At 41.7% G+C, this 26848-nt stretch overlaps 1 protein-coding gene across 4 annotated transcripts in view; it reads right to left on the reverse strand.

The window, feature by feature from the left end:
- The window catches only part of DIS3L2 (DIS3 like 3'-5' exoribonuclease 2), a 182295-nt gene that overhangs the window by 141812 nt on the left and 13635 nt on the right, over positions 1 to 26848 (reverse strand). For 2 of the 4 annotated variants that reach the window (XM_064666094.1, XM_064666097.1), the window contains 4 exons: positions 22060 to 22218; positions 21617 to 21759; positions 16687 to 16740; positions 12460 to 12561 (listed from right to left, as the gene is read on the reverse strand). In XM_064666094.1, the coding sequence (XP_064522164.1) occupies positions 12460 to 12561; positions 16687 to 16740; positions 21617 to 21759; positions 22060 to 22218 (458 nt within the window). Of the gene's footprint in view, positions 1 to 12459; positions 12562 to 16686; positions 16741 to 21616; positions 21760 to 22059; positions 22219 to 22771; positions 22993 to 26848 lie in introns of all 4 variants that reach the window. The other 2 variants (XM_064666096.1, XM_064666095.1) reach the window with 2 other exon arrangements.

Consider the following 26848-nt stretch of genomic DNA (forward strand, 5'->3'; position numbering starts at 1 on the left):
TTAGCAGTGTAAATTACTCCAGCATATTAGCTCGTAACCTTGCAAGCTACAGTTCATGTAACTATGCATTACCTGTGAATTTAAACCACTCTTGTCTTTTTGGAACCATCAAAAATTACCACACAAATACCAAAGTACTCTTGACCTCCACAGGGAGTGGCTCATTCCCATCTAACATGCCAACAACAGCTCAGGCTGAAGTTTCCCCATCACTGGCCTAACATGCTCATCTATCACATCAAAATTGTCACGTGCACTTGTATGATTTACTGGATCCTAAAGATCCTCACTTGTAATGAATATTACCTTTTCCAAAGCAACCCCCAAAAGTTTAAACACATCCTAAAGACTCTGAGTACTTCCCTTTTTTTCTCCCCTCATAGCCAAGTGGAAGCACATTTGTCAGGATTTCATCCTGGAGTCATCAACTGCAAAGTTTCATCGTGAGAGAAAATTCTTCAGGTAAGTCTTTCCACAGGTACAATATGATAAAATTAAACCATTTCAACACTCAGCATTCTACTGTAATTTGAGACGAATCACTGAATAGACTTACCAAATTTTATCCATAAAACATCAACTTCAAAACAAATCTCTTAAGTCAGTTTTCTGCCTCAAACAAGTTTTACTGTTGATCTGCACTCAGTTCTCTAATCTTGTAACACAGAAAGGTTGACCAACCTCAGCTTCAAGTACGGCGTTTACTCAAGCACAAACATCACGTAATGTGTAATGCATTAAGGAATGATTTCAACCTTCTTCAGTGAAAATTTTAAAAAACCATCTCTGTCTCTTTGTATTCACTTTCATCTATCAATGACACATGAACTGGGATTCTCTGTTTTCAGCTCATTCACTTATTCTGTATTTCTTCTGCACAGTGAGAATATCAGGATGACTGCGCTGGAAAAACCTGACAGTTTTTGGGTAAAATTTTTTCCACAACAATGGATCAAAGATAATTAATGCTTAGGAGGGCATATTTTTATTGTGAAGAAAAGGTTATGTATAGCTGGTAAAGAAATAGAGCAAGCTTCCCCTGGCATATCTTGGTGGAGAGCAGAGGTTTTGCTAAGCCCACATCACTTTTCATTTCAGAGCTGAGGGGATGCAACCCAGGCAGGAAGACATTTATTCCAATGCTGTTCTGACTAACCCGAAAAACAGACTTGAAGAATTTTAAAAGGTGACAGCAACTAATAAAGAAGCACCTGTGGCAAATTTAAAATATGATGATGTTTTTCATTACTTTTTTTTAGTAACATAATCCTATCATGAGCAGTACATCCAGCTATGGATTCAGCTGGAAAAACACTTTACACTAGAAATGGTCAACAGAATTTAAACAAAGAGCTTTTCCTGGGGTTTCTTGCTAGCCAGGACATAGGAACTGTGCTACGCCCTCCTCACATCTGCAAAGGGGAAAAGGTTTTCTTTAATAGGCACAAGGGCACAGAGCTGCTCATTAGAGGCAAGTATTTTCTCTCATCCCAGCCCCTCACTTCATCCAAGCAACATGGATCAACCTGTGCAACCAGCTACTTTTATGTAAGACTTTAAGGCTGAGGCACAGTGCAGGGCATGGCATTGGGGCCAGGAGGAGGGGTAGGAGGGAGCACACCCAGCCTGCTGAGCAGCAGAGGCGTTGAGGCAAGTCGATGAAGATAAAAGGACCGGATGTCAAATATCCGAAGGAAGAGTATTTGACAAACACTTAGTGCTTTCCAAAGTCATTGATCCTGAGCTGGTGAAACCACAGTGTTTAATCAGAGGGTGATGTGCCAGTGTTGGGAGCTCTATTTCCTAATACCACAAAACCCTGCACAAAGAGTTGTGTATATTTTGTTGTCTGTCATTCTGTACAACGCCCTTCCCTTGAGCACTGGTCCTCAGAATGCATTAGACATTGTTAGAGGAGATTAGTTTAACTGCAGATTATTTTTTGATTATTTTTTTTCTTTCTTTCACAAAGCACTTAACAGAAATCAGTGCTTGGGAACTGGAGCTCTGAAGCACAGTCTATCTGTTTATTTATGATCATAGCAACTAATTGCTCAAAGACAAGTCTCATGCCCCAGGACCATTCCCATGTCACTGAAGTTGGCTGCTACAGTGATGTGCCACTCATGCCCAAAAAAACCACTGTTGTTAACTTGCTTAAGGGGCTTTGCTGGTACAGAGGGCACACAGCTGGAAAACTGACCACTGGATAATGCCGACTCCTTCAGTGACAAAGAGACAATGGCGGGAAAAATAAAAAATCAATTTTGACATGTGGTAGTGGTTTTGTTAGCAAAAAGTCTGCCCAAGGTCTCAGTCAGCTCATAGGAAATTACTGTGTAGCTGGAGACACTGCCCTGACAAGGCCAGCCTTCCCCTCCCAGCTCTTCCTTTACTTGACAGCAACAGCTGCCACCACACCTATTCTTTGGGCTCCGTTATATCTGAGCACTGATAGGAGTCACCCCATGGGAAAGCAGGATGGTGGGACTGATGTCAGGTACCATGAAGAACATTTTCCTTTTTTACTTTAAAAACTTTTGAACCTTACAGAAGGGGAGCCATCCGCTTCCATGCTTTTTTTTTCCCCTATAAATGAATTTTAACAATGCATATCCTGACAGGAAATGTTACCATGAATTAGTGATAAAGCATTACATAAAAAGGTAAATTAAGTTTCCAAGGCACGAATCTGAGCTGATAAACATATTACATCCACAGTTCAACAACTGTGCAGAGAAGAAAAAGAATAAATTGTTCTAGAGAAAGCCTCAGGAATATGGGGGGGGAAACACAAAGAGTAGATAAAGTAATGCCATGCTGTCAAAACACAGCTCGGACACACAGCTATGAAATTAAACCAGATTAAACTAATGGCTATCCATTAACCTTGGGTATGTCTACATGGTACAACACAGACCAGAAGAGGAGCTCAGGCACCAGACATCTTGCCAGCACAGCACTCACTCATGGCATCACCTCCCTTCCTCAGCTGGATAAATAAACTAGAGCCACATGAGCCATTTATCCTCACTGAGCTCCTCGGTACAGGAGGCAGCAACTCTGCTCCCAGCCTGATGACACAAGAAAGGATCGCTGGTACTTTCCCTCTGGATGCTGCTCTAATATGGAGATACTGCAAGAAATTAGCCAGGAGGTCATATGCTACCTGTCTAACACCTGTAAGCCAATTTTACATTTAAGGGACAGCTGTAAGAAAGGCTGAAGGGAAAGGCATTGGAAAGCCCTGCAGTTGCAGGGCTGCTCTGCCAAGGGCACGAGCCTAAAGGTCAGGGGAGGGTACTTGGTTAGAAAGAGACTCCTTTTCACATAGGCAGCAAGATGTTCCCAAGGCAGTCAGGCTGTGCAGGCCTGTCAGACACCACTGGGCCCTGCCCAGATATGTCATGGATGAGATCCTTCAGAGAGGATGCTTGTCACTGGACCAGCTCTCATCCTCACACTGAAGGAAGAAAAGCTACAAGTTCAAACCCAAGCCAGACCATCACAGCAGCTGTAGTTACTGCAAGGGGCTACAGTTGCAGACCTGATCTGCACAGAATAAAAAAAAACAACTCAGGCAATCTGGCATCAAAAGAGGTCATAAAACCTGGAAGAAATTTACTTTACTGGAAAAAAATTCAAGTAGGGCGTAGAAGTGAGTTATCTAGCTACTGTCCTCAAGGTTTTTACCAGACTTACCCACACCCTGAACAGTCATTAGGTCAGGGAGAAAAAAAAGCTGCTGAGATAACCCTCTCACTTCACACAGCTCCTTGGGACTTTCCCCAGACAGCACCAACCTCGCAAACATGATGCCATGAGGGATTTAAAGAGACCACAAGAAAAGAGATGCCAATTTCTATGGAGCTTACCAGCAAAAGTAGCCAGTGTTCATTCCAACAAACAAGCCAAAAGCAAGGAGAAGAGAAAGATGTCCTGGCAGTCAGCTAATTAGCAAAAGCATTACAGTCAGGACTTCCAAGCACCAACAAGAACTAAGCAGGATATACAACTTTGTGTAGGATTTTTTTCAGACAGAACAGAGAACGTGTCTGGGGAATTCTTTGCCAGTCACTTTTTGCGACCAAAATACACAAGCGCTAATTAGATCATGCCAAGTCTTCATTTTCACACTTCCAAAGCTGCTCAATTAAAAGTATGTGTTTTGGCACTGCTCTCTGTTTCAAAACAGTTTAGACAAAGCTAAAAACAAAGGAATGCTTCAACCCCAGGAGGTGACACAGCTGAAGATGGATGAATCAATAGCATACTGGAAACCTAAAAAACAACAGCAACACAGACCTACTTTCATGAAAGAGATATTGTCTGATAAGACAGAACACAGAAAACAAAAATAAACCAACAGAAATAGTGAGAAAGTAAGGAAACTTTGCCTACTTCAGTAGAGTTAGCATATCAGCTCTCTGTCCTGCAGTATTTTCCTTGAGTCATTACCAACACTTTTTAAAAAGCCTCCAGGTAGTTAGGGCTGGGATAAAAACTGGAAAGTGCAGATAGAATCTGGGACCTTCAAAAACCCACACCTTATCAGTGAGCACATGCTGAGAAATGATGTCACATCCACTACTATTGCAGCGAGGAATTTGTGGGAAAAGATAATCAGGAGGAATTTTAATCTATCTTTCAGTGTTCTGAGTGGCACCTCTTAAATAAGTATCAGTTTCAATTCTTCAAGATGCTGCAGAAATAGACACTGACACAGCTACAGGTTCCAGGGCATTGATTTGTACATTAATTAAGTGAAAGATAATACCCACTGGCAAGCAAGAAAGACTTCCCACGTTAGCAGTGCTACGAAAACTGCTATTGATGCATATAAATCACTGGCCACCTTGCATTGCATGGTAGTGCTCCAAGAGCAGACTCATTCCCAGATCTTGTGATATGCACAGCAGTTAGGACATATCCTCAGAAATTTGAGGAGCAAATAACGTGACAAAGCTACGACAGGAGAGAGTGGGGAGCCAGGAGATCTCCTCAACCTGGCTACACTTGGCCTCATCTGGAGCAAGACACAGGAACAGTGTTTGGGAGAAGGCACAACTGTCCCAGCTCCCTGAAGCAGCAGCACACTGACTCAAAACCCAACTATTAGACTTCAGATGCCTTTATCTTAGATGGTTATAGATTACATTGTGCCAACAACAAATTTAATGCATCTCATCCCTGATGACAAATATCTTTCTTATCTCCAAGAACCACATGGTTATAAATGAGGTCCCGTGTCTTGCCCCAAAGAACCTGTTATAGAAAAATCCCTGTCACTCCTCCGGCTGCTGCATTTCTTCATTTACATAAATCACCTCTATTTTAGATTCCTTGTCCCTCTGATTTATGGCTTTAAGAAAAATAAACATGAGTTTAGGAAATAAGGGAAAAGAGTTAATGTGCCAACCTCAGTAGCTTTGACCACATGTAAATACTGCAGCCAATTGCTGTTTCTCTGCCTGCTGATTACAAGAACAAACATGCAAATAGACATGTAGCACTTTTCCTTTTCTTCAGAACTTAGGATATGGTCCAAAACCACCTCACCTAGGGACTTAAAGATTAACAGGTTTTTAGTGTTACAGTAGCTCTACATTTTGCCAGCTCTCAAGCTAAATTAGAGGCACAGTCTCCTGAAAAAAACACAGTATGGCATTCACTATACAAAGTTTAAGCCAGAAGGGACTTTTATCATCAGTGCACTTTATTTAAACTTATTCCTAATTATGCGGATCTGAAAGAAACCCAGACTACAGAAAATCTGGACAGTCTTTCAAGAAAGTGTTTATAAAAAGTTAAGTGAGTTTAATGTGCGTGACATTCCAAAAATCAATCCCATCACAACAACAGGTATCCTGACTTTTATAAGGTGCAGGCTCCAAATACTCATGTGATATCACCAAATAAGTCTCCAAACTGGCAAAAAGCAAACAGTTCTAAGAAATACTAATTCCACAGGAACCAAGAACTAAGAAAAGCCCAAAATGATAGTGGTTATATAAGAGATTGGATTAAGAATAATCTACTGTGATGTGTGCATATTTACAGAAGACTTGGAAGAACAGAGTTTAAAACAATCACTTGAAGAAAGGTTAGTTGTTAAAGGAAACAATTTGCTGTACTAGATTATATTTATAAGACCAAGAAAAAAGAAGTGAGCAGGAGCAGAGATCAGGTATTAAATGTTGGCTTGACTCCTTTTTTAAAGTAAGATCAGATGCCCCAAGAGCATTTCCTTCCATGCAAGATGAAGCCCTTTCAGCAACAGACACTGAAATTTAGTGGTATCTCACACAGCCTGAAATCACTCCCATCACAAGGGGCTTATCTGCCTTAATTTCACTGGGGATATAACAACTGACAACATGTAATGAATGATTATTTAATGCTTGATTGTTCACCTAAGAGTAACGTTTTTATCTCATTCTGTGTCTGTGCAGCCAAACCACAGCTGCAATATGACTCTGCACTGGTGGGACAGGATGCAGGCACTCAATAAAAAGAAGTTTGCCTTCCTACCCAACTAAACTATTTGCCTTTTAATATCACTCTTACCCAGCACAGAAGGAGAAAGAATAAAAAGGACAATAGATTGTTCAAAAACTCTGTACTGTACATTTGTTGTGATTTTATTATTTGGGATCCTGGTTTTGGCTTTACCATCAGAGAGAGAGAGGCAGGTATTGACAGGAAAGGCCCTTCTCAGGAAAGTAAGGTTGCTTGCAACATCCAAAAAGCTGGTATTTCTGCCTCCTTATTTTACACATGCAGGAGGAGGCAAGGGCTGAACGCAGCACTGGGTCACGGCAATCTCACACAACACAGATCATTACAGTAATTATATCATTATACAGCATAAAAAGCATGCCAGGGCTTGCTGTTAAAATTCTCTGTGTTAAGATGTTAGTTGGTTCACTTCAAGTGATATTTGATTAACAAAATGCAATAATGGCATCTGCAAGAAGAGCAGATGTAATGGCACATGTGTCTCAGTGGGCAACGCTTCCTATTTTCTCAGCTTTTTTGTTATCAATTTACTGCGTTGCTACTCCATACCCAGTCGGTTTGGAGCTAAGCAAAGCCTGGAAAAAGCCATGCCAGCTCACAGCGAAGGCCCATCAGGCCCAGCAGTGTGGAACAACATGTGGCCATCCAAAGAATGGCACAATTAGAAAGTAAGCATGTAATGAAGCTTTTCCAGATTCCACCAATTTGTGGTTTGGGGATTTGCCAAGATGGGGAGGGCTATGCAGGCACATGTCTGTGACCATCAACTTACAGCCCTCACTGTAAAGCCTACAGCAAAACAAATAAAAACCCAAAACAACTACCCTTCCTCCCTACAGCATCCATCAACCTTTCAGATTTGCTAGAGCCCTGCTTTTCTGGACGTCTTCCTAGCTGGCTTCTTAGGCTTCCCACTTTACTCCTGAATATCATGAATTACACTTGAACGTTTTCAGCGTGCCAGAACACTTACTATTTCAATAATGACTTCTCCAGAACTTTTTTTTTATTATTATGAATGTAATGTTTCCAAACAACATTCTTGATTGTTAGACTCCAACAGTATTGCTGTGATAACCCTCTAAGAACCCCATCTCCTCCTGAGTTACTGTTATCCTTATATTAGCTGCGAGATTTTCAGAAGAAACTGACTCGCAGAAGAATTTGGTTGAAATGAATTATTATTCAGCAGGGCAAATCCAAAGCTAGCATCCCCTCTGGACAACTAATGCTTCATAAGTTTTCACCAACAGTTGGAGGCAGTGACTTGCCAGGATACGTAGCTCTGTTCAAACTATACACGGTGATATTTGTGATGACTGCTTGAATCAAATTGTTCCTTCTCTGCATTTGTTTGTACTTATGCCAACAAGAGTCACAGCTGGGAAAAGTGAATTGCACTTTATGTCTTCTGTACAGAAAGTGTTTAAATATTTATCTCTGATGTATGGCTCAGAAGAGGCTTGAAGATCTCCTGCTGCACTGTATTGCACCTGACAGCTCAGTGTTGAACAGAACATGTGCTTTCATGAGCTATGAAGAATTACTATTTTCTATCACTTTTGGACACCTCATGACTAAAATGCTGGACCCATTATCCCATTATCCAGCAACACACATTGTACGTAAATGAACAGTTTTACATCCTTGGCCTTAGAGACCTTCTGACAAGCTCAAAAAAACTGCCAATTGTGCAAAGAAGCACTTTAAGCTGAGAAAGAAATGTTTCATGAAACAGCAACAAAAGATACCACTTGCAGGCACTGAGTTGCACTGCTTTCTGAGAAACTGGCAGGTTAACCTGTTATTATTTTATCTACATATACAGTATATTTATGTAGAACTGGAGACCTTCCTGGCATAATGTAGCAGGCATTAGGGGGTTAGACCCCAGAATTCTTCTGAGGAAGTTTTGGGCAGCACAAAGTCCTAGTCTGGGTACTATTTTCAGACTAAGACTCTAAAATTGCAGCCATAGCGTGCAATGCATGAGACGGTTGTCATGAAAAACATTCCACGTTATAAACTACTACTCTAAAAGCACCAGGGATTGGGCCAGGAATCCAAGCCCCAAGTGATATCAAATGACTTATTATGCTATTTCCTTCCACCAAAGAAATTACATCTTGCAAGAAAAACCAAAACAGATACCTGAAATTAAACAAATTCTGTCTGGCAATTAAGCAGGCGGTAAAAGAGCAAAAAGAGCCTGTGAGGAAAGATGGGTTAGGTTTATCCTCTATACTGACATGCTGCTTCCCTCCTTGATGAGCCTGAGAAATACTGCTGTAATCATCATATCAACATTTTTTTTGCCTTCCAGTAATTATCCCACTGTATAATTGAAGCTTCTGAAATTGATGTAAGCACAACTCCATAAAATATAATAAGAACCCACGGGTGGAAGATAAAGCAGTGCAAATCAGAAATAAAGCACCATTTTTCTTCTTTATCAGAATAATTGACAAGGACTGAGGTAAATCCTCTGTCACTGGCTATCTTTTATCGTGACGTTCTTCCAGAAGATAAAGGCACAGACTCAGGGAAGGGCTACAGCTTGAAGTAAGGAGCCAGTGTAGCTCACTGCAACGATACTCTGACTTCATCCGCTAAGAGTAGGTTAAGTACCTGGAAAAACAGTCTAAGTCAAATACCTTACTTTGCAAAAGCTAAATATTTGAAAGTTACCATAGCACCTCAATATTCCCAAGATGTAACACAAGAGGACAGGAGAGGAACTTCTGAAATACAGCCTCCAAATGCGGTCACCGCAACGCACATCGCTCAACCCTGGCAGGAAGCCGACGGCCACCTTCTTCAGGAGAGCAAGATAACAAATTCCAGGGATAACAAATATCTCTCCTTCAAGTCGGTGGTGCCACACTGAAATTGTTGGCTCTTGATCAGGACTAATAGTAAGCAGAGAAATATGAACTGACAAGCTGATCATTGCTGAACAGCACGCAGCTCTCCCGGCGGACAGATGAACAAACAGAGCTTTAAGACCAGACAGAATTAGCACAGGGAGGACCACAGTAGCTCATCCAAGCAATTGATGCACACGCTGGGAAGGACATGATGTTGAGAAATTCAAGCCTGATAAATTTCCCACCACTGAGCCAAGAAGTGGAAGGCTGGAGGAAGAAAATATTGCTGTCCCTCTCAAGAAAGTATTACATGAAGTATAACCATGCACCCAGAGTATTTCACCATCCCCTTACATTTCACTGTGGCATTTATACCTGTGTGTAAGGTATTACCACTACAGAATCAGTGGAACACAGTATATCCCTGAAGAAACTGCTCTCCAGTTGGTGGAGTTTTTTCTCACAGGTACCTCACCTGCAATAATTGATTCACTGGGGACAGGGCAGCTCCTAATTTGCTCAACAACTCAAGCAAACACACAGATGTCCCTATCCAAAGTCCATAGTTTGTTACCAGTCACAGGTTTTCCCTCTTCCTCCCATTTACACACATAAATTGAACTGAGGTGCCAGCTAAGACCTGCCATAACTGGGATGCAGAATTACACTGTGACTGCAGGGAAAGGTCCATGACAGGAACCACCTGCACTAGCAATGGGAAGATCCTCCCCCAAAGCACCCAGAGGCCATCCAGGGTGCTCAAAACTCAGAAGGCACAAACTCACCACGCCACTGAACCAACAACCTTATCTTGTAAAAAAAACCCAGCTGAGTTCTCGGTGGAGCACAGGGTAAAGTGTTAGGAATAGTGAGCCATAAAAATAATCAGCACACACATCTCAATCCTAACAAACCAATATATACAGAGACTCTAAAGTCTCCTTTGAGAGCATGAGTTATACCATATATCTGATTTACATTTTTCAAAGAAATGATAGAAGCCCTTCAGCTTGTTCCAAAGGCCCAATGGGAAGGAGAAAACCCTCAAGACACCTATGTGGCAGCTTTGCAGCAGCATGAGACTAAACAAATGGAAAAACCTAAAATAGGTTGAGACAGTTTATCATTAATCAGTATGAATTACTTGGCAGAATGCAGTTATCTTTCAGTGCAACATAGTGGCATCTTTCCCAAAGAACTAATACAAACATGAGCACATAGCAAAAGATTCAGGGAGCAGGGGAAAAGGGATGTCATCGCTGACTGAGTTGCTGATGGCAAGAAACAAAGAATGAGACTACATAGGGCAGCACCTGTGTGGCTGAAAAACATAACTGGCATGTTCCAGCTACTTCATTTGGCAAGGTTAAATTCACCACAGAAGAATCATAATCATATTACAAAACACTCAAGTCTTCTGAATTGCCTCCTTGCAGTCAGATACCAGCTCTCCACCAGTTCTTTTTATTCCAGCATTTTCCCAGGACAGGGATAACATTCTGAACCCTTTCTCTTGTATTCATAAAATATCATTACTGTTGCACATACGAAGAAATGAGGATACAAGAGAGAGGTGTTATCTTTATTTAGAGACAGATATAAATGGAAAACTACAGACAAAGCTTCCAGCTCAGGCAACCTCTATCAAGTTTACAAAGAAGCTCTTGTGGTGGCAGGTCCTGGCAAAGGATCTAAGCATCCAAACTATTCAATTTTTCCAACTAAATGAAATGGTTTAACACAAAAGATAATTTATGTATATGGATTTGGTGATCAAAACACATAGCTATCAACACAGTTTTAGTGAACTCTGATTTGAAGTCTTGAATAGCTATCAGAGAAATTTTGCTTTGACCCTCAAAGCTCATTCCCAGAGGTTACACAGATTGCAGCAGATCTCTTTCCTGTATTTGCATATGGATACACCTGTGATATTTTGGATCCCACTTATGATTGCCTTTTGTACAAGCTAGTTTTGCATTTACATGTATCAATAAATACTCAGGTAATTTACTCATTTTTTGAATACTTAAAAGGAATAGACAAGTTCTAAAGTGATTAAAAACAACACTTCCATTGTTACTAGATTTAAACAAAGTAGGTGGAAAGTTCAGCAAATGACCAGACTGAAGACCTTGCATTTGCAAGCCTAAAAACATGTAACTTCAAACAAAGACAGGCAGAGAAAGTAGCTGGACTGATTAAAAAGCACCAGGCCAGGGCAGTTCAGATCAGTCCCCACCCTGCTGGAATCATCTTCACTATAACTTTTGTCCAGAAGATAAATAGTCTTTAAACTCTCAAAAAGAGGTTAAAAACCATGTTTGGAAAACAATTTGTGGTGGTCCTGTCATGCTTACGTGTGAAAACCTATGTTAAAATTGCTAACTGTAGCTTACAGCTCCCAGCAACAAGAGAAAAGGAGCAAGAACTTCCCTTGCATAGTGGTGTTAAAAGACAAACCTGCAAACATAGTCAAATTATCCAGATGTTTGAAAGGACTTTGAGTTTGACCAGTGAAAGAAAAAAAAAGTCCAGAGTGATCTTAGTGAAATTCTCAGACATGAAAAGCGGTTGTCCCACATTTGCATTGCTCCAGTCATTTCACACATGCTTCATTCATGTAAAGAAGGGTATTACCACAAAATCTGGAGCTGTGACAAAATAAGCTTCCCATGGATTGAGGACCCACAAATTAGAGAGAGTTAATCATTACTAAAGCTTTGTGAACAACACTTGCAAATACATGAGCAATTGCAAACACCTACACAGGGGTATCCAAAGCCACAGCACGAAGACAGCTAAAGAACAGATACCAGAAGTCACCTCTGACAACTGAGCTTTGGACCAGCCTTGTCATCAGACTTTCATACAGCGATAAAGAAGGCCATTCCATGCAAAGAGTGAGGTTTCAACACTCGTAATGGATAAAATCTTTTAATCCACAGCAGCATAAACTGTAAATAACTGATCTGCAGGAAATTCTCTATTCTGTCTCAAGCCCTAAAGTTTAGTGATGAAAATAGTAATAAGTTCTTTCTCTCAAATCACAGAAAAAATATACTGAACTGACCTTCCACTGATCCTTGGGAAGCAGTTTCACTACCACGATGTCACCGTTCAGGGCTCTGTTGCGAGCAACCACTCCATCAATAAAGATATCGCGAGTTCCATCCTAGTCAAAGAGGAAGAAAAATAAGTGCCAGACCAAAACATATTAAATTACAGTTGTTATGAGGTTTAAAACACTGCCATCAAAAAAGACACACAGCCTGGTAAGGCAAACATCCTCCAGTTGAGCACAGGAATGAAATGGATTCACCACATGTCCTTCAACATACAATATCTTTCAGCAAACAGAAGAAATCCTTCGTATGGATGTGCCAGTACAGCAGTTCCACACTATTTACTCAAGGCAGAGCCAAGCCTTCAAGATGTGTCATCTGCAAGCTCTGCTCTGTTCCTCTACAGTTACTCTTAGGAATGGGGAGAGAGTTTTCTGCAGTCACAGCTCTTGACACATTAATTTCCCACCTCAAGCACTCAAAGCCAGTGTTCAGAACATGTTTACAGGACAGTCTCTGCAAAGTGCTCCATGCAGAGCTCCTGCTGCTCTCCTGGTGAGGTGAGAAAGCAAGGATATGAAGCTCCTGGATCAGCAGGTCACTCTGCAAAGGTGGCTTGGATTGTAGCTGGGGATGAAGTCTCTTGCTTTTCAAATGAGTTAACATCATATATTCTGCATTTGGCACAACTAATGCTAGAAGACATTCCAAATAATGATGATTACAGATGCCAACTGCAAGCCAGGAGATCTTTTACTGTAACAGACATGTTAGGACACCTTCTCTGGATGCACTGGGTTAACATCCTTGCACAAGAGCCTCTACTAATTGCATGCACTTTGATTATTCATCCCAGACATGTTTGGTATTCAGTTAATCTAAATTTGGTTTGAAAGATTTTCTTCATGGGGTGAATAAAGTTTCCTGAAGATGTCAACACAAAGATTTTAGCTTTTAAAAGACTGCCAGTTTTGTCCCTTTTTTTTATTATTATTGACAGGGCTCTCACTGCTTTAATTTCTGTTTTCCCATAATTCAGTATATGAAGAATTCCATATGTCTGCTTACAGTGCCATGAACACGTCAAACTGTGAGCTTTTAGTATCAATATGAGCAGTTAACATAGTTTTTCTAAGGAGAGTTTTCTTTGCATAGTTTTGAGATACAAGAAAGGAGGATGTTTCTTTAGATTAGTATTTCATTGCCTTTCAATGAAAAAACCGGCCTCACAAGAATTCAGATTCACAACTTCAGTCACTTCTCAGATACACACTTCTGAGTCTCACATGCATGAGTAAATCCAATCAGAACTACCAGCATGCTCTGTCTCCAAGAAAAACTTCTTTTACAACCTGAAAACATGAAGTCCTAATATCACATAAGTATCTTACTCTGCTTAGATACCAAAACAATAAAAGGAAGAACCCTGCCATGATGTGAAACCAAGGCCATCCTCCAAGAGACCAAATTACTCTTAGAAAGAAAAGCAGCAGCAGCTCAACAGCTGTGTGAAAGCTGCCTCCCATGACAAGATGCAGAAAAATTGCAAAGCCTCTTGGACCAACATAATTCAAATTGGAAACCGTTCTTTTCAAAAAGCCAGATTTTTTACACATGGTCTTATTCCTTATTTCTCCCCACTCTTTCCCTTCAGCCCCAACTCTTTACCTAAATTCACCACATACATAAAAATGAAAAGTTCAAAGTCACTTTTTAAAGTAAATTTTTGTTTTGGTTTTTTTTGAGGTTTTTTTGTCTGTAACTGTAGTTGCTCTGTGCTGCAGGACACAGGTTGGCATTCACAAAAATTTGTTTGTTCTACAGGTTTTTTTTCCTTCTCTCCTACATCCAAGAAAACACCAAGCAGATCTTTTCTTCCACTCTCTGTAAAGGTGCCTGATGTGTCACACCACTTAGTTAAAGCTGCATCTCCACACTCTGCAAAAGTCTTGTCTTTGCAGCCAGTCACTCTCATTCCAAACTATATATACACACACACTTACGTAAGTGTATGCACACCTGTTTTAGAGCAGTTAATTTCAATATCTGCAACAAAGCTGTAATCAGAAAACTGCCATCAGTTTTGGCTCTGCCTCCAAAAGGAAACATCACTATATCTTGAGCTACGGGCTCACGACTGCACTTATGCACTTCCAAGAACGTTTGTGCATCCCACTTCTTCCTTTGCACAGCTGGCACTTCAGATTACTAATGCAATTAAAACAGCACTGAATGTCAACAGAACACAATCACTTGCAAAGTCTCAGCTGCCCCCGGGGTACATACACTGTATTGGCCACAACAGCTTCAGACTTCTGCAGCCCCCTCCAGGGAGCAAAACTATTTCACTGCTCTGTGGCCACCTGGGAACATCACTGGTGGTGCTTGCTATCCCCCCTCTGTTAAAAGGAAGATCTGCAGTACTTCCATCTGCTCTGGAAGTGTCTCTCACAAGCAGAGCAGAGCTACAGTCACTCTGTCACTCATGCTCGGCAGTATCATCCTTCACACTGACAATGCTGGCATTTCAAACCACACTACCCTGTGCAGGGAAGACATGAGATGGGAGGCAGAGATTTAAATGCTTGGGTCTGTTCCCTGGGTAGCTTTCAAGAGAAAAGCCCTGGGCCTTCCCCTCAACTCTTCATGCAATAATGAGATGAGTAGACAGAGCACAGGTGCAGCAAGAAACACACTGGGACTTCTGGTGCCAGAAGATGAACAGCTGTTGCATTTGAACTCCATGAAGCCCTGGCCAAGTCATAGCTGAAGAGAAAGGGGTACAGTGCCCTAGCCAACAGCAGGAGAGAAAGGGTGATTTTTCACAGCTGCAGCTCTTGCAGCATCTGGCAATGATGGGAAGTCCAGGAGAACACCAAGGCTGCAAACCCTCCATTATGGCAAATCATGTTATATAAAGGATGAGCTTCCTAAAGCATCTCTCTTAAAGGACTGTGCCTACAATAGCCAGAGTCATCTTCATCCAGGTGTTGATTCTCCCGGTTCTGGTATTCAGCTCCATAAAGGACAGAAAAGTACAAAGACAGCTGAGATAACGATCTCTGCTAACCCTCCTTAATATATGTATTCCTGCACAAGGCAACAGCTGGACATGAGAGGGGTGATTAGGGATAAAGCCTCACACCAAATTAACTCTTGTGAGTAGCTGGATTTCACCTTTAACCTTGCATTTTGTAATTTCAGAGAATATATTTAACAGCTTGCACTTACCACATCTACAAGGACACCTGTAAATGAAGGATGACAGTTCCTTTTACTTACACACAGAGCGCTGCCCTACTGATGTACCAGACAACTGGTCTGTACTTCTTCTTCTAGTTAATCTTAGTCTATTTTGTGCACCCCCAGCCTTTCCCCACCCCTGTAATGCCAGCCTTCTCTAACAAAGAGGGCTCCAAAACATTACCCCGAATCAACAACGTGAAAAGACAATGCCATGAATTTCAAGGCTTTAAATCCAAACCCCAAAACAATAGCGCTGTCAGCAGCAGGGACAACAGAATCAGTGTTTCACTGTCTCAGGGCAGGCTCTGCCTTCTCTCCCCCACACCAGCAAAACATTTCAATATAAAACTCTCTCTCATTGACAGCAACATTTTGACCAAGTCAGTTCCAGATAAAAAGATTTGGCTGTGCCAGCTGTGAGGTCACCATCCCGACTGGAAGGCCCTGAAATTGCAAGATCTCTTCCTTTCTGTCAAAATAAGGAAAGAAGAGAGAAGAGGTGCAAGCCAGTCCCATGTGACAGAAGCACATCCCAAGCCAACCAAGATGCAGTTCATGCCAAAGCGGGCACATGAAAAGGAATCACGCATATTATTTCTGGAATGACTTTTCAAATTAGCTCATGCAGCAGATCGAAAACGGAGAGCATATTTGTTTAGGGAAGATTAACTTAAATCAGTGGAAAATCTATAAAACCTCTGCAGCCATAAACCAAGGGTTTCTGATTACACTATCTGGTGGTCCTCAAACCTGACTTCAGCTGGCCTCTGTGGGACCCAGCAGTATCCCCAATTTCAGTACAAGAGAAGTATTTCTTTGAGGTACAAAAAAGCAGGATTTGTTTGGGAATATTTGATATAAAAGAAAATCCAGATCGTGTTCATTTATTCCAACTCATTCCCCTCTGAGTGACCTTCTGTGCACAGCATAACTCCTATCTTAATGCACCTTTACTTATGAACTTTAAAGCATTATAAAATTACACTTACTGGAGATGGAATGAAGGCTTCATGGTACTTCTTAGGATTTATTCTCAAGGGCCCCTAAAAAAAAATAAAAGAAGGAGAAAGATTATGCCTGAATCTTATTAATTTTATATAACACCAGTTAAATTAGAGAGCTGTGGGTAATATATCTACTGTGAAACATGAGAGATACATCTAAATTTCCATTATACATTTCAAGTCTTGACAACTTAGCATCCAAGCAATTTCAAGCCAAAAGGCAGTTTCATGATAGGCCTAAGCTGATCTACTGCAGTCTGTCGTCGAGGAGATGTTGAATCATTAGTTGTTGCTGCTACTGGGTGAACTGAGGATCCAAGCCCTCCTGTTCCCTTCACACATTTTCTGCTGAGCATCCACCAACTTCGCCAGCAAATGGACAATAGAAACAATTTAGTTTGCTCTGTCTTGGAAAAGGAGAATGTTGGTTTTGCTTATCTTGGAGGACGCAAGGAAAGAGGAAAAGCTGAGCTTGCACGGCAGCAGGTATCAGTCTTATGGGGCTCTGGCTGCTTAGGCAGTTTCTACAAATAGACAGCAGCAGTAACTCTGTGATAATAAAGAACATCACCAAAAAAGAACCAAAAGGATTTTCCAAAAACAAACACTTAAAGTCTACGGGATTAAATCCTGTTTAAACACGCTTAAAGTCAAACTATCTTAAATACATTTGAAACTCCATGGTCTATCTATTTCTGCTTTCTTATCTGCCAACTCAAAGCCCAAGTCACCTGCAACAAATTCATATCAAATTCCTCCAAAAGTAAACCAACCAGTTTTGCTGCTTGCACTCAGGTCCATCCAAGAGAAAGGCAGAGCCAACTAGGCCTTACAAGCTACACAGCAGTGCCATTCTCATCCCAAGAGGGTTCTGGCAATTGGGATTCAGCTGACTACAGTTCAGACTGACAGCATTTGATTCCTACAGGAATATAACTAGGTATCTGCCTTCCAACAGGCTTCTGCTTTGGGCTGAAACTTTAGAAATTTCTCCACTTGTGTATTTGAAGTAACATTGGCCAATTTATCATACGAACAGATTCCATCTGTTTGCACTTCTGTGTTAAGCAATCATAGGAACATCTCACAGGAATTGCTTCCTTAAAAATTTACTGCAGCAAATAATTTTTTTATGTAGTCTAGGAAACACTCAGACAATATGAAAATAGAGCTGATTACACGTGAAAATTTTGCTGCCTTGAAGAAGACTGCAGATTTATGAAGGTTTTCCATTGTACTTACTTCCCTTAGTTTGGAAATACCAGCAGCATATATGCTATACTCTTTAGGCATTATTTGAATACTTTGCTGCAATATCTGACTTTAGGCCTTACATAACTAGTACTAATGAGCACACAAGTTCCATGGCAGTCACAACCCAGGACAACAGCACGGAAACAAAGACGACCTGCTGGGAGCAACCCTGGGGATATTCTATGCTTAGGCAAAGCGAGAGCTGACTCGCTGTCATCAGCCTCTGTTAGCACTGGTACCCACTGATGGAAAACTCTCAGTGGTTGTCTTTCTCCCCTTATTTCCCAGAATCAGTCATCAAAACCAATACGCTGTTACTAAAGGAAGCTGCTAGAGAGAGAAAGGAAAAATTGGAAAGGGATGGTTGCTCTGCTTGACAACGAGTCAAACAATTTCCATCTACCCACCAGCACAAAGCAGATGAGGGTATATCCTGTGTTCCTCTGCAGAATCCCCTTGAATAGTTTGGGACAGCTGTCAATCAGTCAGGTGCAAATGCCCATCATGCGCGTGAAAAATCAGGGTTTGTGTCCATGGCCCGGAAGGCGCCAGAGCGGTGACGTGCACATGGATGCCCAGCTCCAGCACACGCACGGGGTTACCAGGTTTACCGTGCAGCCTGTTTGCCTGCATTTTATATGCACCACCTAATTACGATCGGCATTAGAATTCTTACGTCAAGCGGCATTAAAATACTTCAGCTCTTTCCTTTAAGTAAGAAACTCCCAAAATTTATCTTAGAAAGCAGATGGGCCCTATTATCTGTGCCTATGAAAATCCTATTTACAATGTTGTACATTTCACGCTGTGATATCATATCTGGAACCAGTCACTCTCCCCATCTGCAATGAACAACTGTTCTCATATGTGTATTAGGGGGTGAGGATCTGGCTGCAGAGTCTCATGATGTCACACTAATGTTGTACTACTTTACAATAGCTTGCAAATAATAGCTGCTATATTTATCAGTGTTTTTCTGTCAGTAGGGCCTCTGTTATGAAAGGGAAGAAGAAGGTCTGCAGGAAGGTTTCTAAAACACTTTCTGATGATTCAAGTCAGCTTCATATATACTTGCCAAAAAAAGTTGCTAACCTTATTGAGCTTCCCCAGTGAGACACAAAAGGGTCATGATTTCTCAAGCTGCTCTGCTCGAACCAGGGTAGGCAATACTCAGACTAAACTTCCAGCGTCCCAAATCAAGCAGTTGATAACACCTATCATAACACATCTGCCTAGATCCATTTGTATGTACAAAACAGCAGTTCACAAGTATCTGCTTGCTACCGAGGCCTCCTTTGAAAAAAACAATTCATGAAAATTAGGGAAACCCCATCCTTCACACCCACAAAACAGCAGTTTTCCAAGGAAAAACACCCTCTTAATAGCAAAGTAGGCTCTGCCTCTCTGTGTGCTGCACACTCTCGCTCCGCCTGATCCCGGCAGCCCTGCAGGGAGGGTCTGGGAGACACTGGAGGCGTGGAGCAGACATGAATTTCTGGCTGATGCTTCACAGGATGATTATGGTCCTTTGGGTCAACGCTCTTTAATACACAACCCGATTTCATCTGTTGTGTATAACCATCATCCTGCGCTTACGTCATTACGTCTTGTTTGCCTTCAGACCATCCAATGTGATTCCAACAAACCTGATACGCTTGGTGTTTGCTCCCTGCGGTTTTAACGGCAGGGAAGTGGGAATTCTAAGCACTCTTCAGCGCCTGAGCGCAGAGCCCCTTTCTTGCAGAAGGACACTTCCGCACACGTCGTAGGATGAAATGAATCCAGGAATCCACAGGGCACTTCTCTGTGCTACTTATCAAAAAGTGAGTTACGTCAGATACAGCACCAGAAGTCATTAAGACTTGTATTATTGACAGACGCCAGCACCCATAAAATAACCTTTCATTCTTCCTGATCTAGGACTACTTAATCTTCATGGCACTCATGTTTCATCTGAGTGTTCTCCACGTCTGCCAGTAGTTTCCATGGGTTGGGCTTTCAGGAACATTTAGTTGCCAGGGTTCAGCAAAAGTCTCAGTGTTCATGGTAGGCCCTTTTTTCTCTAAGAGATCTCTCAGATTCTCACACAAATACATGCAGATTCAGTGTTTTCAGGATGCTCCAGAGGACAGCCCATGCTCAGGGAGTTGTGCCTGGGAGCACTTCAGTTTGCTCAAGACCATCAGATCCAGACCAATAGGTCTGAATCTCCCCTTCCACAGGCTCTTGTGGAGCTTTTTTGCAGGTTACCATGCCAGATCAATGCCCTGCTTTTGGGGATTAACACAGCAGGTATTTGTTCAGTGTCTCTTGCCATTGTACAGAACAACGCTGAATGTTTGTCCATTCACTAGAGTTGCTTTCAGGATCTCACTTGTCCTGGTTGAGGTTGCAATGACGAATGGTCTTGACAAGATAATAATGATGAATGAGCTGAAGATGAGAAATACTGAGCTGGGATGCCCATGATGACACTCAGTTCTAAATAATTAAATCCAACTTCTACAGTCTCAGTTGTTTGCCTGAGATGTGGAACTGAATGAAAGGAAAACAGATACAGCCTAAGAAAGCATGTATGACTCTTCCAGTTACGCAGCACGTGACCTGAAGTAAACACTACGCATTTACAAGAATTAGGGATTGTTTTGCCAGAAATCATGCAATCACAGGTCCGTTGGGACTTAGCATCTCAGTGGGATTCTCAGGTGATAGTCATCGCCTGGATGTGCCTCATCTGCAGCTGTACTTGACCTCATAGGCAGGCTACACACACTGCACTTAATGCTATCAGGCTGTATTATCAAAAATTGGTGCCAAAAACTCTCCTGAAGGTAAGGCAGAAGCTTTAGTTGACGCCATATGCCACTGCAGCACTGGGGGAAGTCACGACTTGAGGCTCCCATTTCTTCCCTCGTCATTTGCTTCCCATTGCAGATGTCTATGATGGTCTTTAAAAAGGCACTGGCCTAAGGTCCAAGTAGCCCAGCAGACCACGCTGATCATCAGCAGGGATATGCCACAGGGCTATTTTTCTGAAAGTTAAGAGCACATCAGATTGCTCTGCAGGATGGAATCAGGTAGTCTTATACATGAAAGCCTCATCACACTTCAAGAGACTGTGCCACTATACTATTATATGAGAATTACTACACAAATATAACAAGAAATCAGACGAAATTTGAGGTGATGTCATTTACGACTTCAGTGTATTGATGAAAGTAAGTATCACAACCTCATCAGCATTACAATGCTAATTAAATGGCAATGCACTGGTGTGTGTTTGGGTAAATGATGCCTCAGCATGGCTGTCATGCCCTCAGTGACTTCCACCTGCCTTTTCTCCCCAGCCAGGCTGATCTCACTGGGATGGCAGATGTGTCCTGGAGAACATTACACCATGTTGAGGACTGTACTACAAATGTGGTTTGAGGACAGTGTCCCCTTCTCCATCTCAGCCCTGCCTGCCTTTATGCAAATCTCCTTCTGGGATCCAGCTACCCACACTAACAGCAGGTCCACCCTCATATTCTTCAGAAAAGAATTGCTGCCTAATGAGGTTGTGGTTTTGCTGCTCCAAAAGGAAGCACAAACTGTGAGAAATTTCAGCAAGAAGTATCCTGCCAAGGGCACAAAAAGCACGGACACCGGACATTTCAGGCACCTGAATTAGCTCTCCCCTTTTCAGTCCTGCTGAAACATCTTCCTTTGACATGTAGGTTTCAAATATACTCTTCTTCCTCCCTCGAGTGGGTTTATTTAGATTCTTTCTGTCACCTGATGTTGGGACAGCAGCATAGGATCCTCCTGCAAACAAAAATTCAGAAGTGTTACCTTGACCCCCAAACATGTCTGTGCATCTTAACAGCAGCTGTACAGAGGCTTAATATTCTGAGTTGAATTTCTGAGAACAGTTTGCCTAGAAATACTAGCACCCGACTTCAGAGCACCGAAAAGCCTGGAATAATCATATTTTACAATAATCAACAGTCTTTTACAGCTCATTTTAAAGTCAACAGCATTCATCCCAGCCCATCTTTTAATATTGCTGAGCACAGGCTTCAAGACAGCTTATTCCTGAAGCGTGTACACACTCTGCTTTAATACCTCTGGGAGTTCCCAGTTGTCTAGGATTTACTCTGCTGTCTGAATTGTTCATTGTTTCTGTCTGCGATTCAGAGAGTTTCCTCTTCCTATCGAAGTTCTGGGGAGTTCTTGCAGATTCAGAGTTGTTTCTGGTCCTTGCAAACCCTCTTTTTTCTGCACCTGAAATCAAATACAGGTTTGAAATAACAGAGGAGGGAAGGGGAGCCCCAGTGCCAGCTTGTGGTCCTGGTGAAGCTCACGGTCTCTAGTACTTCAGTACAAGTCACAACCGTGAGTCATACCCTTTATCCAAGAGAAACAATGTCTTCATTAGTTCATTTGTAATCTGTTGGCTCTTTGGGCCTCATAATCCACCACTAACTTATTTTAGCATAAATAAAACTCTGGAAATTACGATGCTAAAGTTGGATACAACCCTTCCAAAATCCTGGGAAATTCATTAGAGCACATAAAATGTGAAATTGTTAAACTGTTTCCAAAGCCTCCACCCCATTAAGCCCCCAAGTAGTGAGAAAATATAACTTCCCTACAACTTAATTAAGCAGTTCAGGAATCGAGGAGGAAAAAAAAAATTCTTAACAACCCACTCTGGAGTAATTAACTTTGGAGCTACCAGAGGCAGCAGGGTACCACAAAGGAGTGCCAAGGCTCCCAATGTCCAGCCTGTTCAGAATAGGCCAAGATCATACGAAAATATTCTGCAAAGACTCACCCCTTACTTCCCTGCCATCACCTCAGCCCCTTCCCTACAGCCAGGAGAGCAAGCAGCAGCTTCCAAAGTGTATGCCAACGCTGTTCCACGGATCAGCACATTGGAATGCAACCCAGCGCCGCGCAGCTGCCCTCTTGGCCCTCCACCTGGATACTGAACATGTCATCACAGCTTTGCCTTCCAGCCCCTCCTGGCTACGCTCCCTGGGTCCAAGCTTGTACCTGCAAGTCAGAAAACGTGCAACGCCAACTTATTTGCTATGGCGCTATCCAAGTTACAAGGCAAATTTTTTACCTATGGTGTCCTTCCCAAACGAAATCACAGATTGCTTCACAGCAGCGAGACAAAAAAATGCTTAAAAAGCTGTGCTTAAGCAGAGATCTTTAAAAATATGGTACAATAAAACTGCTATTTTACCCAATGACGGACAAACAGTAACTTTTATATATATAATAATAAACAAATCAGCAGAAGGAGGGAGGGATCCTTCTAATTCGGGAGAGGAGACATCAAGACAGGCAGAGGAACAACTCAAGGTGCCAGCTCAGACCAGCCCAGGACAAGATTACATGTCACAGTGGTGTCTCCAAACAGGAAGCTGAAATGAAGAGGGGTCCTCTGTGTTCAGTGACAGTAGTTTGGCCTCTTTCTACACTATCAAGCTTTTCATACTCTGTGCTTCCAGGGAGGAGACTGAGGGAGGTTGCAGCTGTAACATGGCAAGAGCACAGCCCCAAATTTAGGTTTCAACCAATGTGACCAAGGCAACACTACCTGTGCATGAACCACATGGTGAGATGGAACTAAAATTAACTGATTTGCAAATGCCTAATGAACTGATTTACAAATGCCCTAACAGTCAAGTTATTAAGTTTAAAAACAGACACCAAAAGTAAAAGCATGGACTAGAGAACTGGCAACACAGTTTGCTCTGGATAGGGTTTTTAGAGGCATTTTGGTGAAGGAATCTGACTTAAACTGCAACAGGTGGGATTTTAGGAACACTATTAAATAATTCAGGCACTAGGCTGATCACCCTGAAAGGTCATGCAGTCAGCTTCGTTGGAGGCTCTTAAAAATAGGTGAGAAGGATGTCTGCCAGAGTTGGTCTAAAAAGAGTCGTTTTTTCCTTGAGGTAGTGAAATGGATTACACGAGCTCATAAGGTCCTCTAAAACCCTCGTTTCTATGACAGTGAGTCACAGAAAATACTACTATGAATTAAAGAACCTGGGATAAAAAGGAGGCTAAATCTTAACATGTAATTAAGGAGGAGCTGAAACAAAACAAAACAAAAAAGGCAGAAAACTAAAATGCAGGGGGGGAAAGAGAAAAAAATAGGCACTGCAGAACAGAGTTGTCCCAGCACTTGGCGTGGCCATTGGTTCAAAAAATTGGGGGCCACTACAGCCAGAAATAATGTACAGCAACAGCAAAGGGCGGAGAAGCACCTTTCTGTGATGAAAGGTGGACACGCAGAGAGAAATTTGCATGTTTCCAGCGCTTAAGCCTTGGGCTTGCTCTCGTGGGATTTTTCATTTGCTCAGACTCAGACACAAACTCAAATTAAAAATTTACTGAAAAGAACAAACTGCTTCGACACAGCTGGCCTGCAAGGCAGTTTACACACAGCCACTTCAATAAGGATTTGACCCCATTGGCCACACCATTTATGGCAAAACAAAACCACTCCATTACAAAGCCACAGACAACTGTCACAATTACCATTCAACTGGAACACACCAAATTCTGCATGACTGTAATTTCTCGTATTTCTCCTTTTAAAAGAAAGAGAACTAACTACAGGTCACCATCTGTTTCAACTGGAGTCAATATTTGCTTCTGCAATGCACCTGTCCTTTAAAACTGGAAGTTAGAAATACCTCTGATGATGGGCTTTCCTGCTCTCCCTGCTGCCCAGCATTAATATTCAAATGGATAAATAGACATCATTTCACAAAGCAAACTGTAACTTGACTACTCTATAGATAGCGTAGGATATATTGAGACTAACCTCTCTAAAATAACTATCACAAACTTGGTTAGACTTTATTCTAGCACCAGGTGTTATAGTTGTGTGATCTGTAAAATAGAAAAAAATATCTCAGGGCAAGATGTCACACAAAGGAATAACACAATCCAGGCATTAAAATAATCAAAGGCTAAATAAATCAATAAGCAAATGAATATAATAAAAAATTAAAAATCATTTCAGTAGAAGGGAGACTAAAGTGCAGTGACTGAGAGCTGAGACTGGTTGATCCACAGGAGACTTGAAGCAATCACAGAGCAGCAATGTCTGCTGTGCAGAACCATTCAGGCTTGCACACAGAGCAACTCTACTGCAAGACAAACACTCACAACACACAGCAAATGCAACATGCTTGGGTATGTTTATCTGGCTGCACAGATGATGCTCTCTGTGGATGCGGCCAACACTTGCTTGGGATTTCTAGGTATTCTGCCATTTCCAGTGGGAAATAACAAAGGACTAACAATCTGAGGAAAGGTGGTTGACTGTTCATTACTTGAAGTCCTCTGGAGGGAGATTTGGGTTGGAACAACCTCAACATCTGTATAAGGCACGGAGGCTCCCTGCAAAGGTGACAGAGTGACACACCTTAACAGGACCAGCAATTCCACTCCCAGAGCAGGGAAACCCTTCAAACTAGCCAAGGGGAAGCACTTGTGGGAAGTACAAACACACAACTCCCACCTCCACAGCAAGAGAGGCATGAAAGTAAAGTGGGTGCATTTGTGGGCTTTCAGAACAGTCCACAGTGAGCGACTCACTTTTATTCTCAACACGGGCACCAGGAAAATGAGCAGAAAGGATGGAGCTGGGGGCTGGCTCCCACCCAGGAGCCCAGTCCAACAGCAGCTGGTTGAGCTCGCTGGAAGGACAGCACTGGAACTCAACCTGGAATCCAAACCATCACACTTCATCTCCATCACAACAATGACATCACACAATGGCACATTTTGGTCTTTAAACTTAAGTACCTATTAATCTTTTCTTATTTGGGAATGAAAGAAAAAAAGCACACAGGCAGCTTCCCAGAATAATTGATCTGGCTTACAGTAAGAGAGAGGTTAGATGTTTTAAATCAGCTTATTTTGACATAATTTATACAAAATCACTCTAGAGTTTAGCTTTTGAAAAGTACTGCATTTAATTAAACTTACATCTATTAGTCAGTTGATCAACTAGATAGTCAACTAAATCAACTGAAATGTTCAACTAAACATGAAGTTAGCAAGGCTGGAAGGTCTTTAATTTTATATTAAAATTTGCATATTGCTTTACATAAGAAAGAACCAAGATCCTCAATCTCATTTACCAAAAATAAAACATTCCAACTGCCCTCTAGCACCTGACAATCTCTTTGATTACTACCAGCAGAGAAGAAAAGTATTTCTCACTGAATTTTCATTGGCACATCCACGACACCTCCCATCCAGGGTCCAGCAAGGGCACCTACATTGTCACTAGACAGTTTTACCTCTAACTAAACTTCCAAACTTTGTTACCATCTCATTATTTACGTAGATACCTACATTACTTATGCAGCTCCCTGGGGTGGGCAGGACTGTGAGAGCATCACAACAACTTTGCTGATAACAGCTCTGCAGGTTTAGGACTCTGACCCCACTGACAGCTCTCTTGACATGTAATGACTCCTTTTATATTTTAAAACAGGAATTAATGCTGAAAGCATTGGATGGAACAATATTGTTACAAACTTTTCCAACACAAAATACTTCCATCTACTATTTACCTTTATCAGTCCATAACTGGACATCAACACCTCCTCTAACTCTGCTATTGCTTAGAGGATTTTCCATTGCTTCCCAGCATTAGATCATGGTCTAGATATGGAAAGGAATCTTTCAAATACCCCTGTTTTCCAGTTAGCTTATGCATGAGAAGAAACAGAAGCATATCCCCAGAACTGATAACACGCAATAGAATGATTTGTTATCAGTTAATGAGACACTCTCAACACACAGTTACTAAATATTTGTCCATATTTCTACAATGTTCCATTTCATTGCTGACTCATTTCAATTACTTAAA

The sequence above is a fragment of the Pseudopipra pipra genome, chromosome 10 (assembly GCF_036250125.1).
Source record: "Pseudopipra pipra isolate bDixPip1 chromosome 10, bDixPip1.hap1, whole genome shotgun sequence".
Lineage (NCBI taxonomy): Eukaryota > Metazoa > Chordata > Aves > Passeriformes > Pipridae > Pseudopipra > Pseudopipra pipra.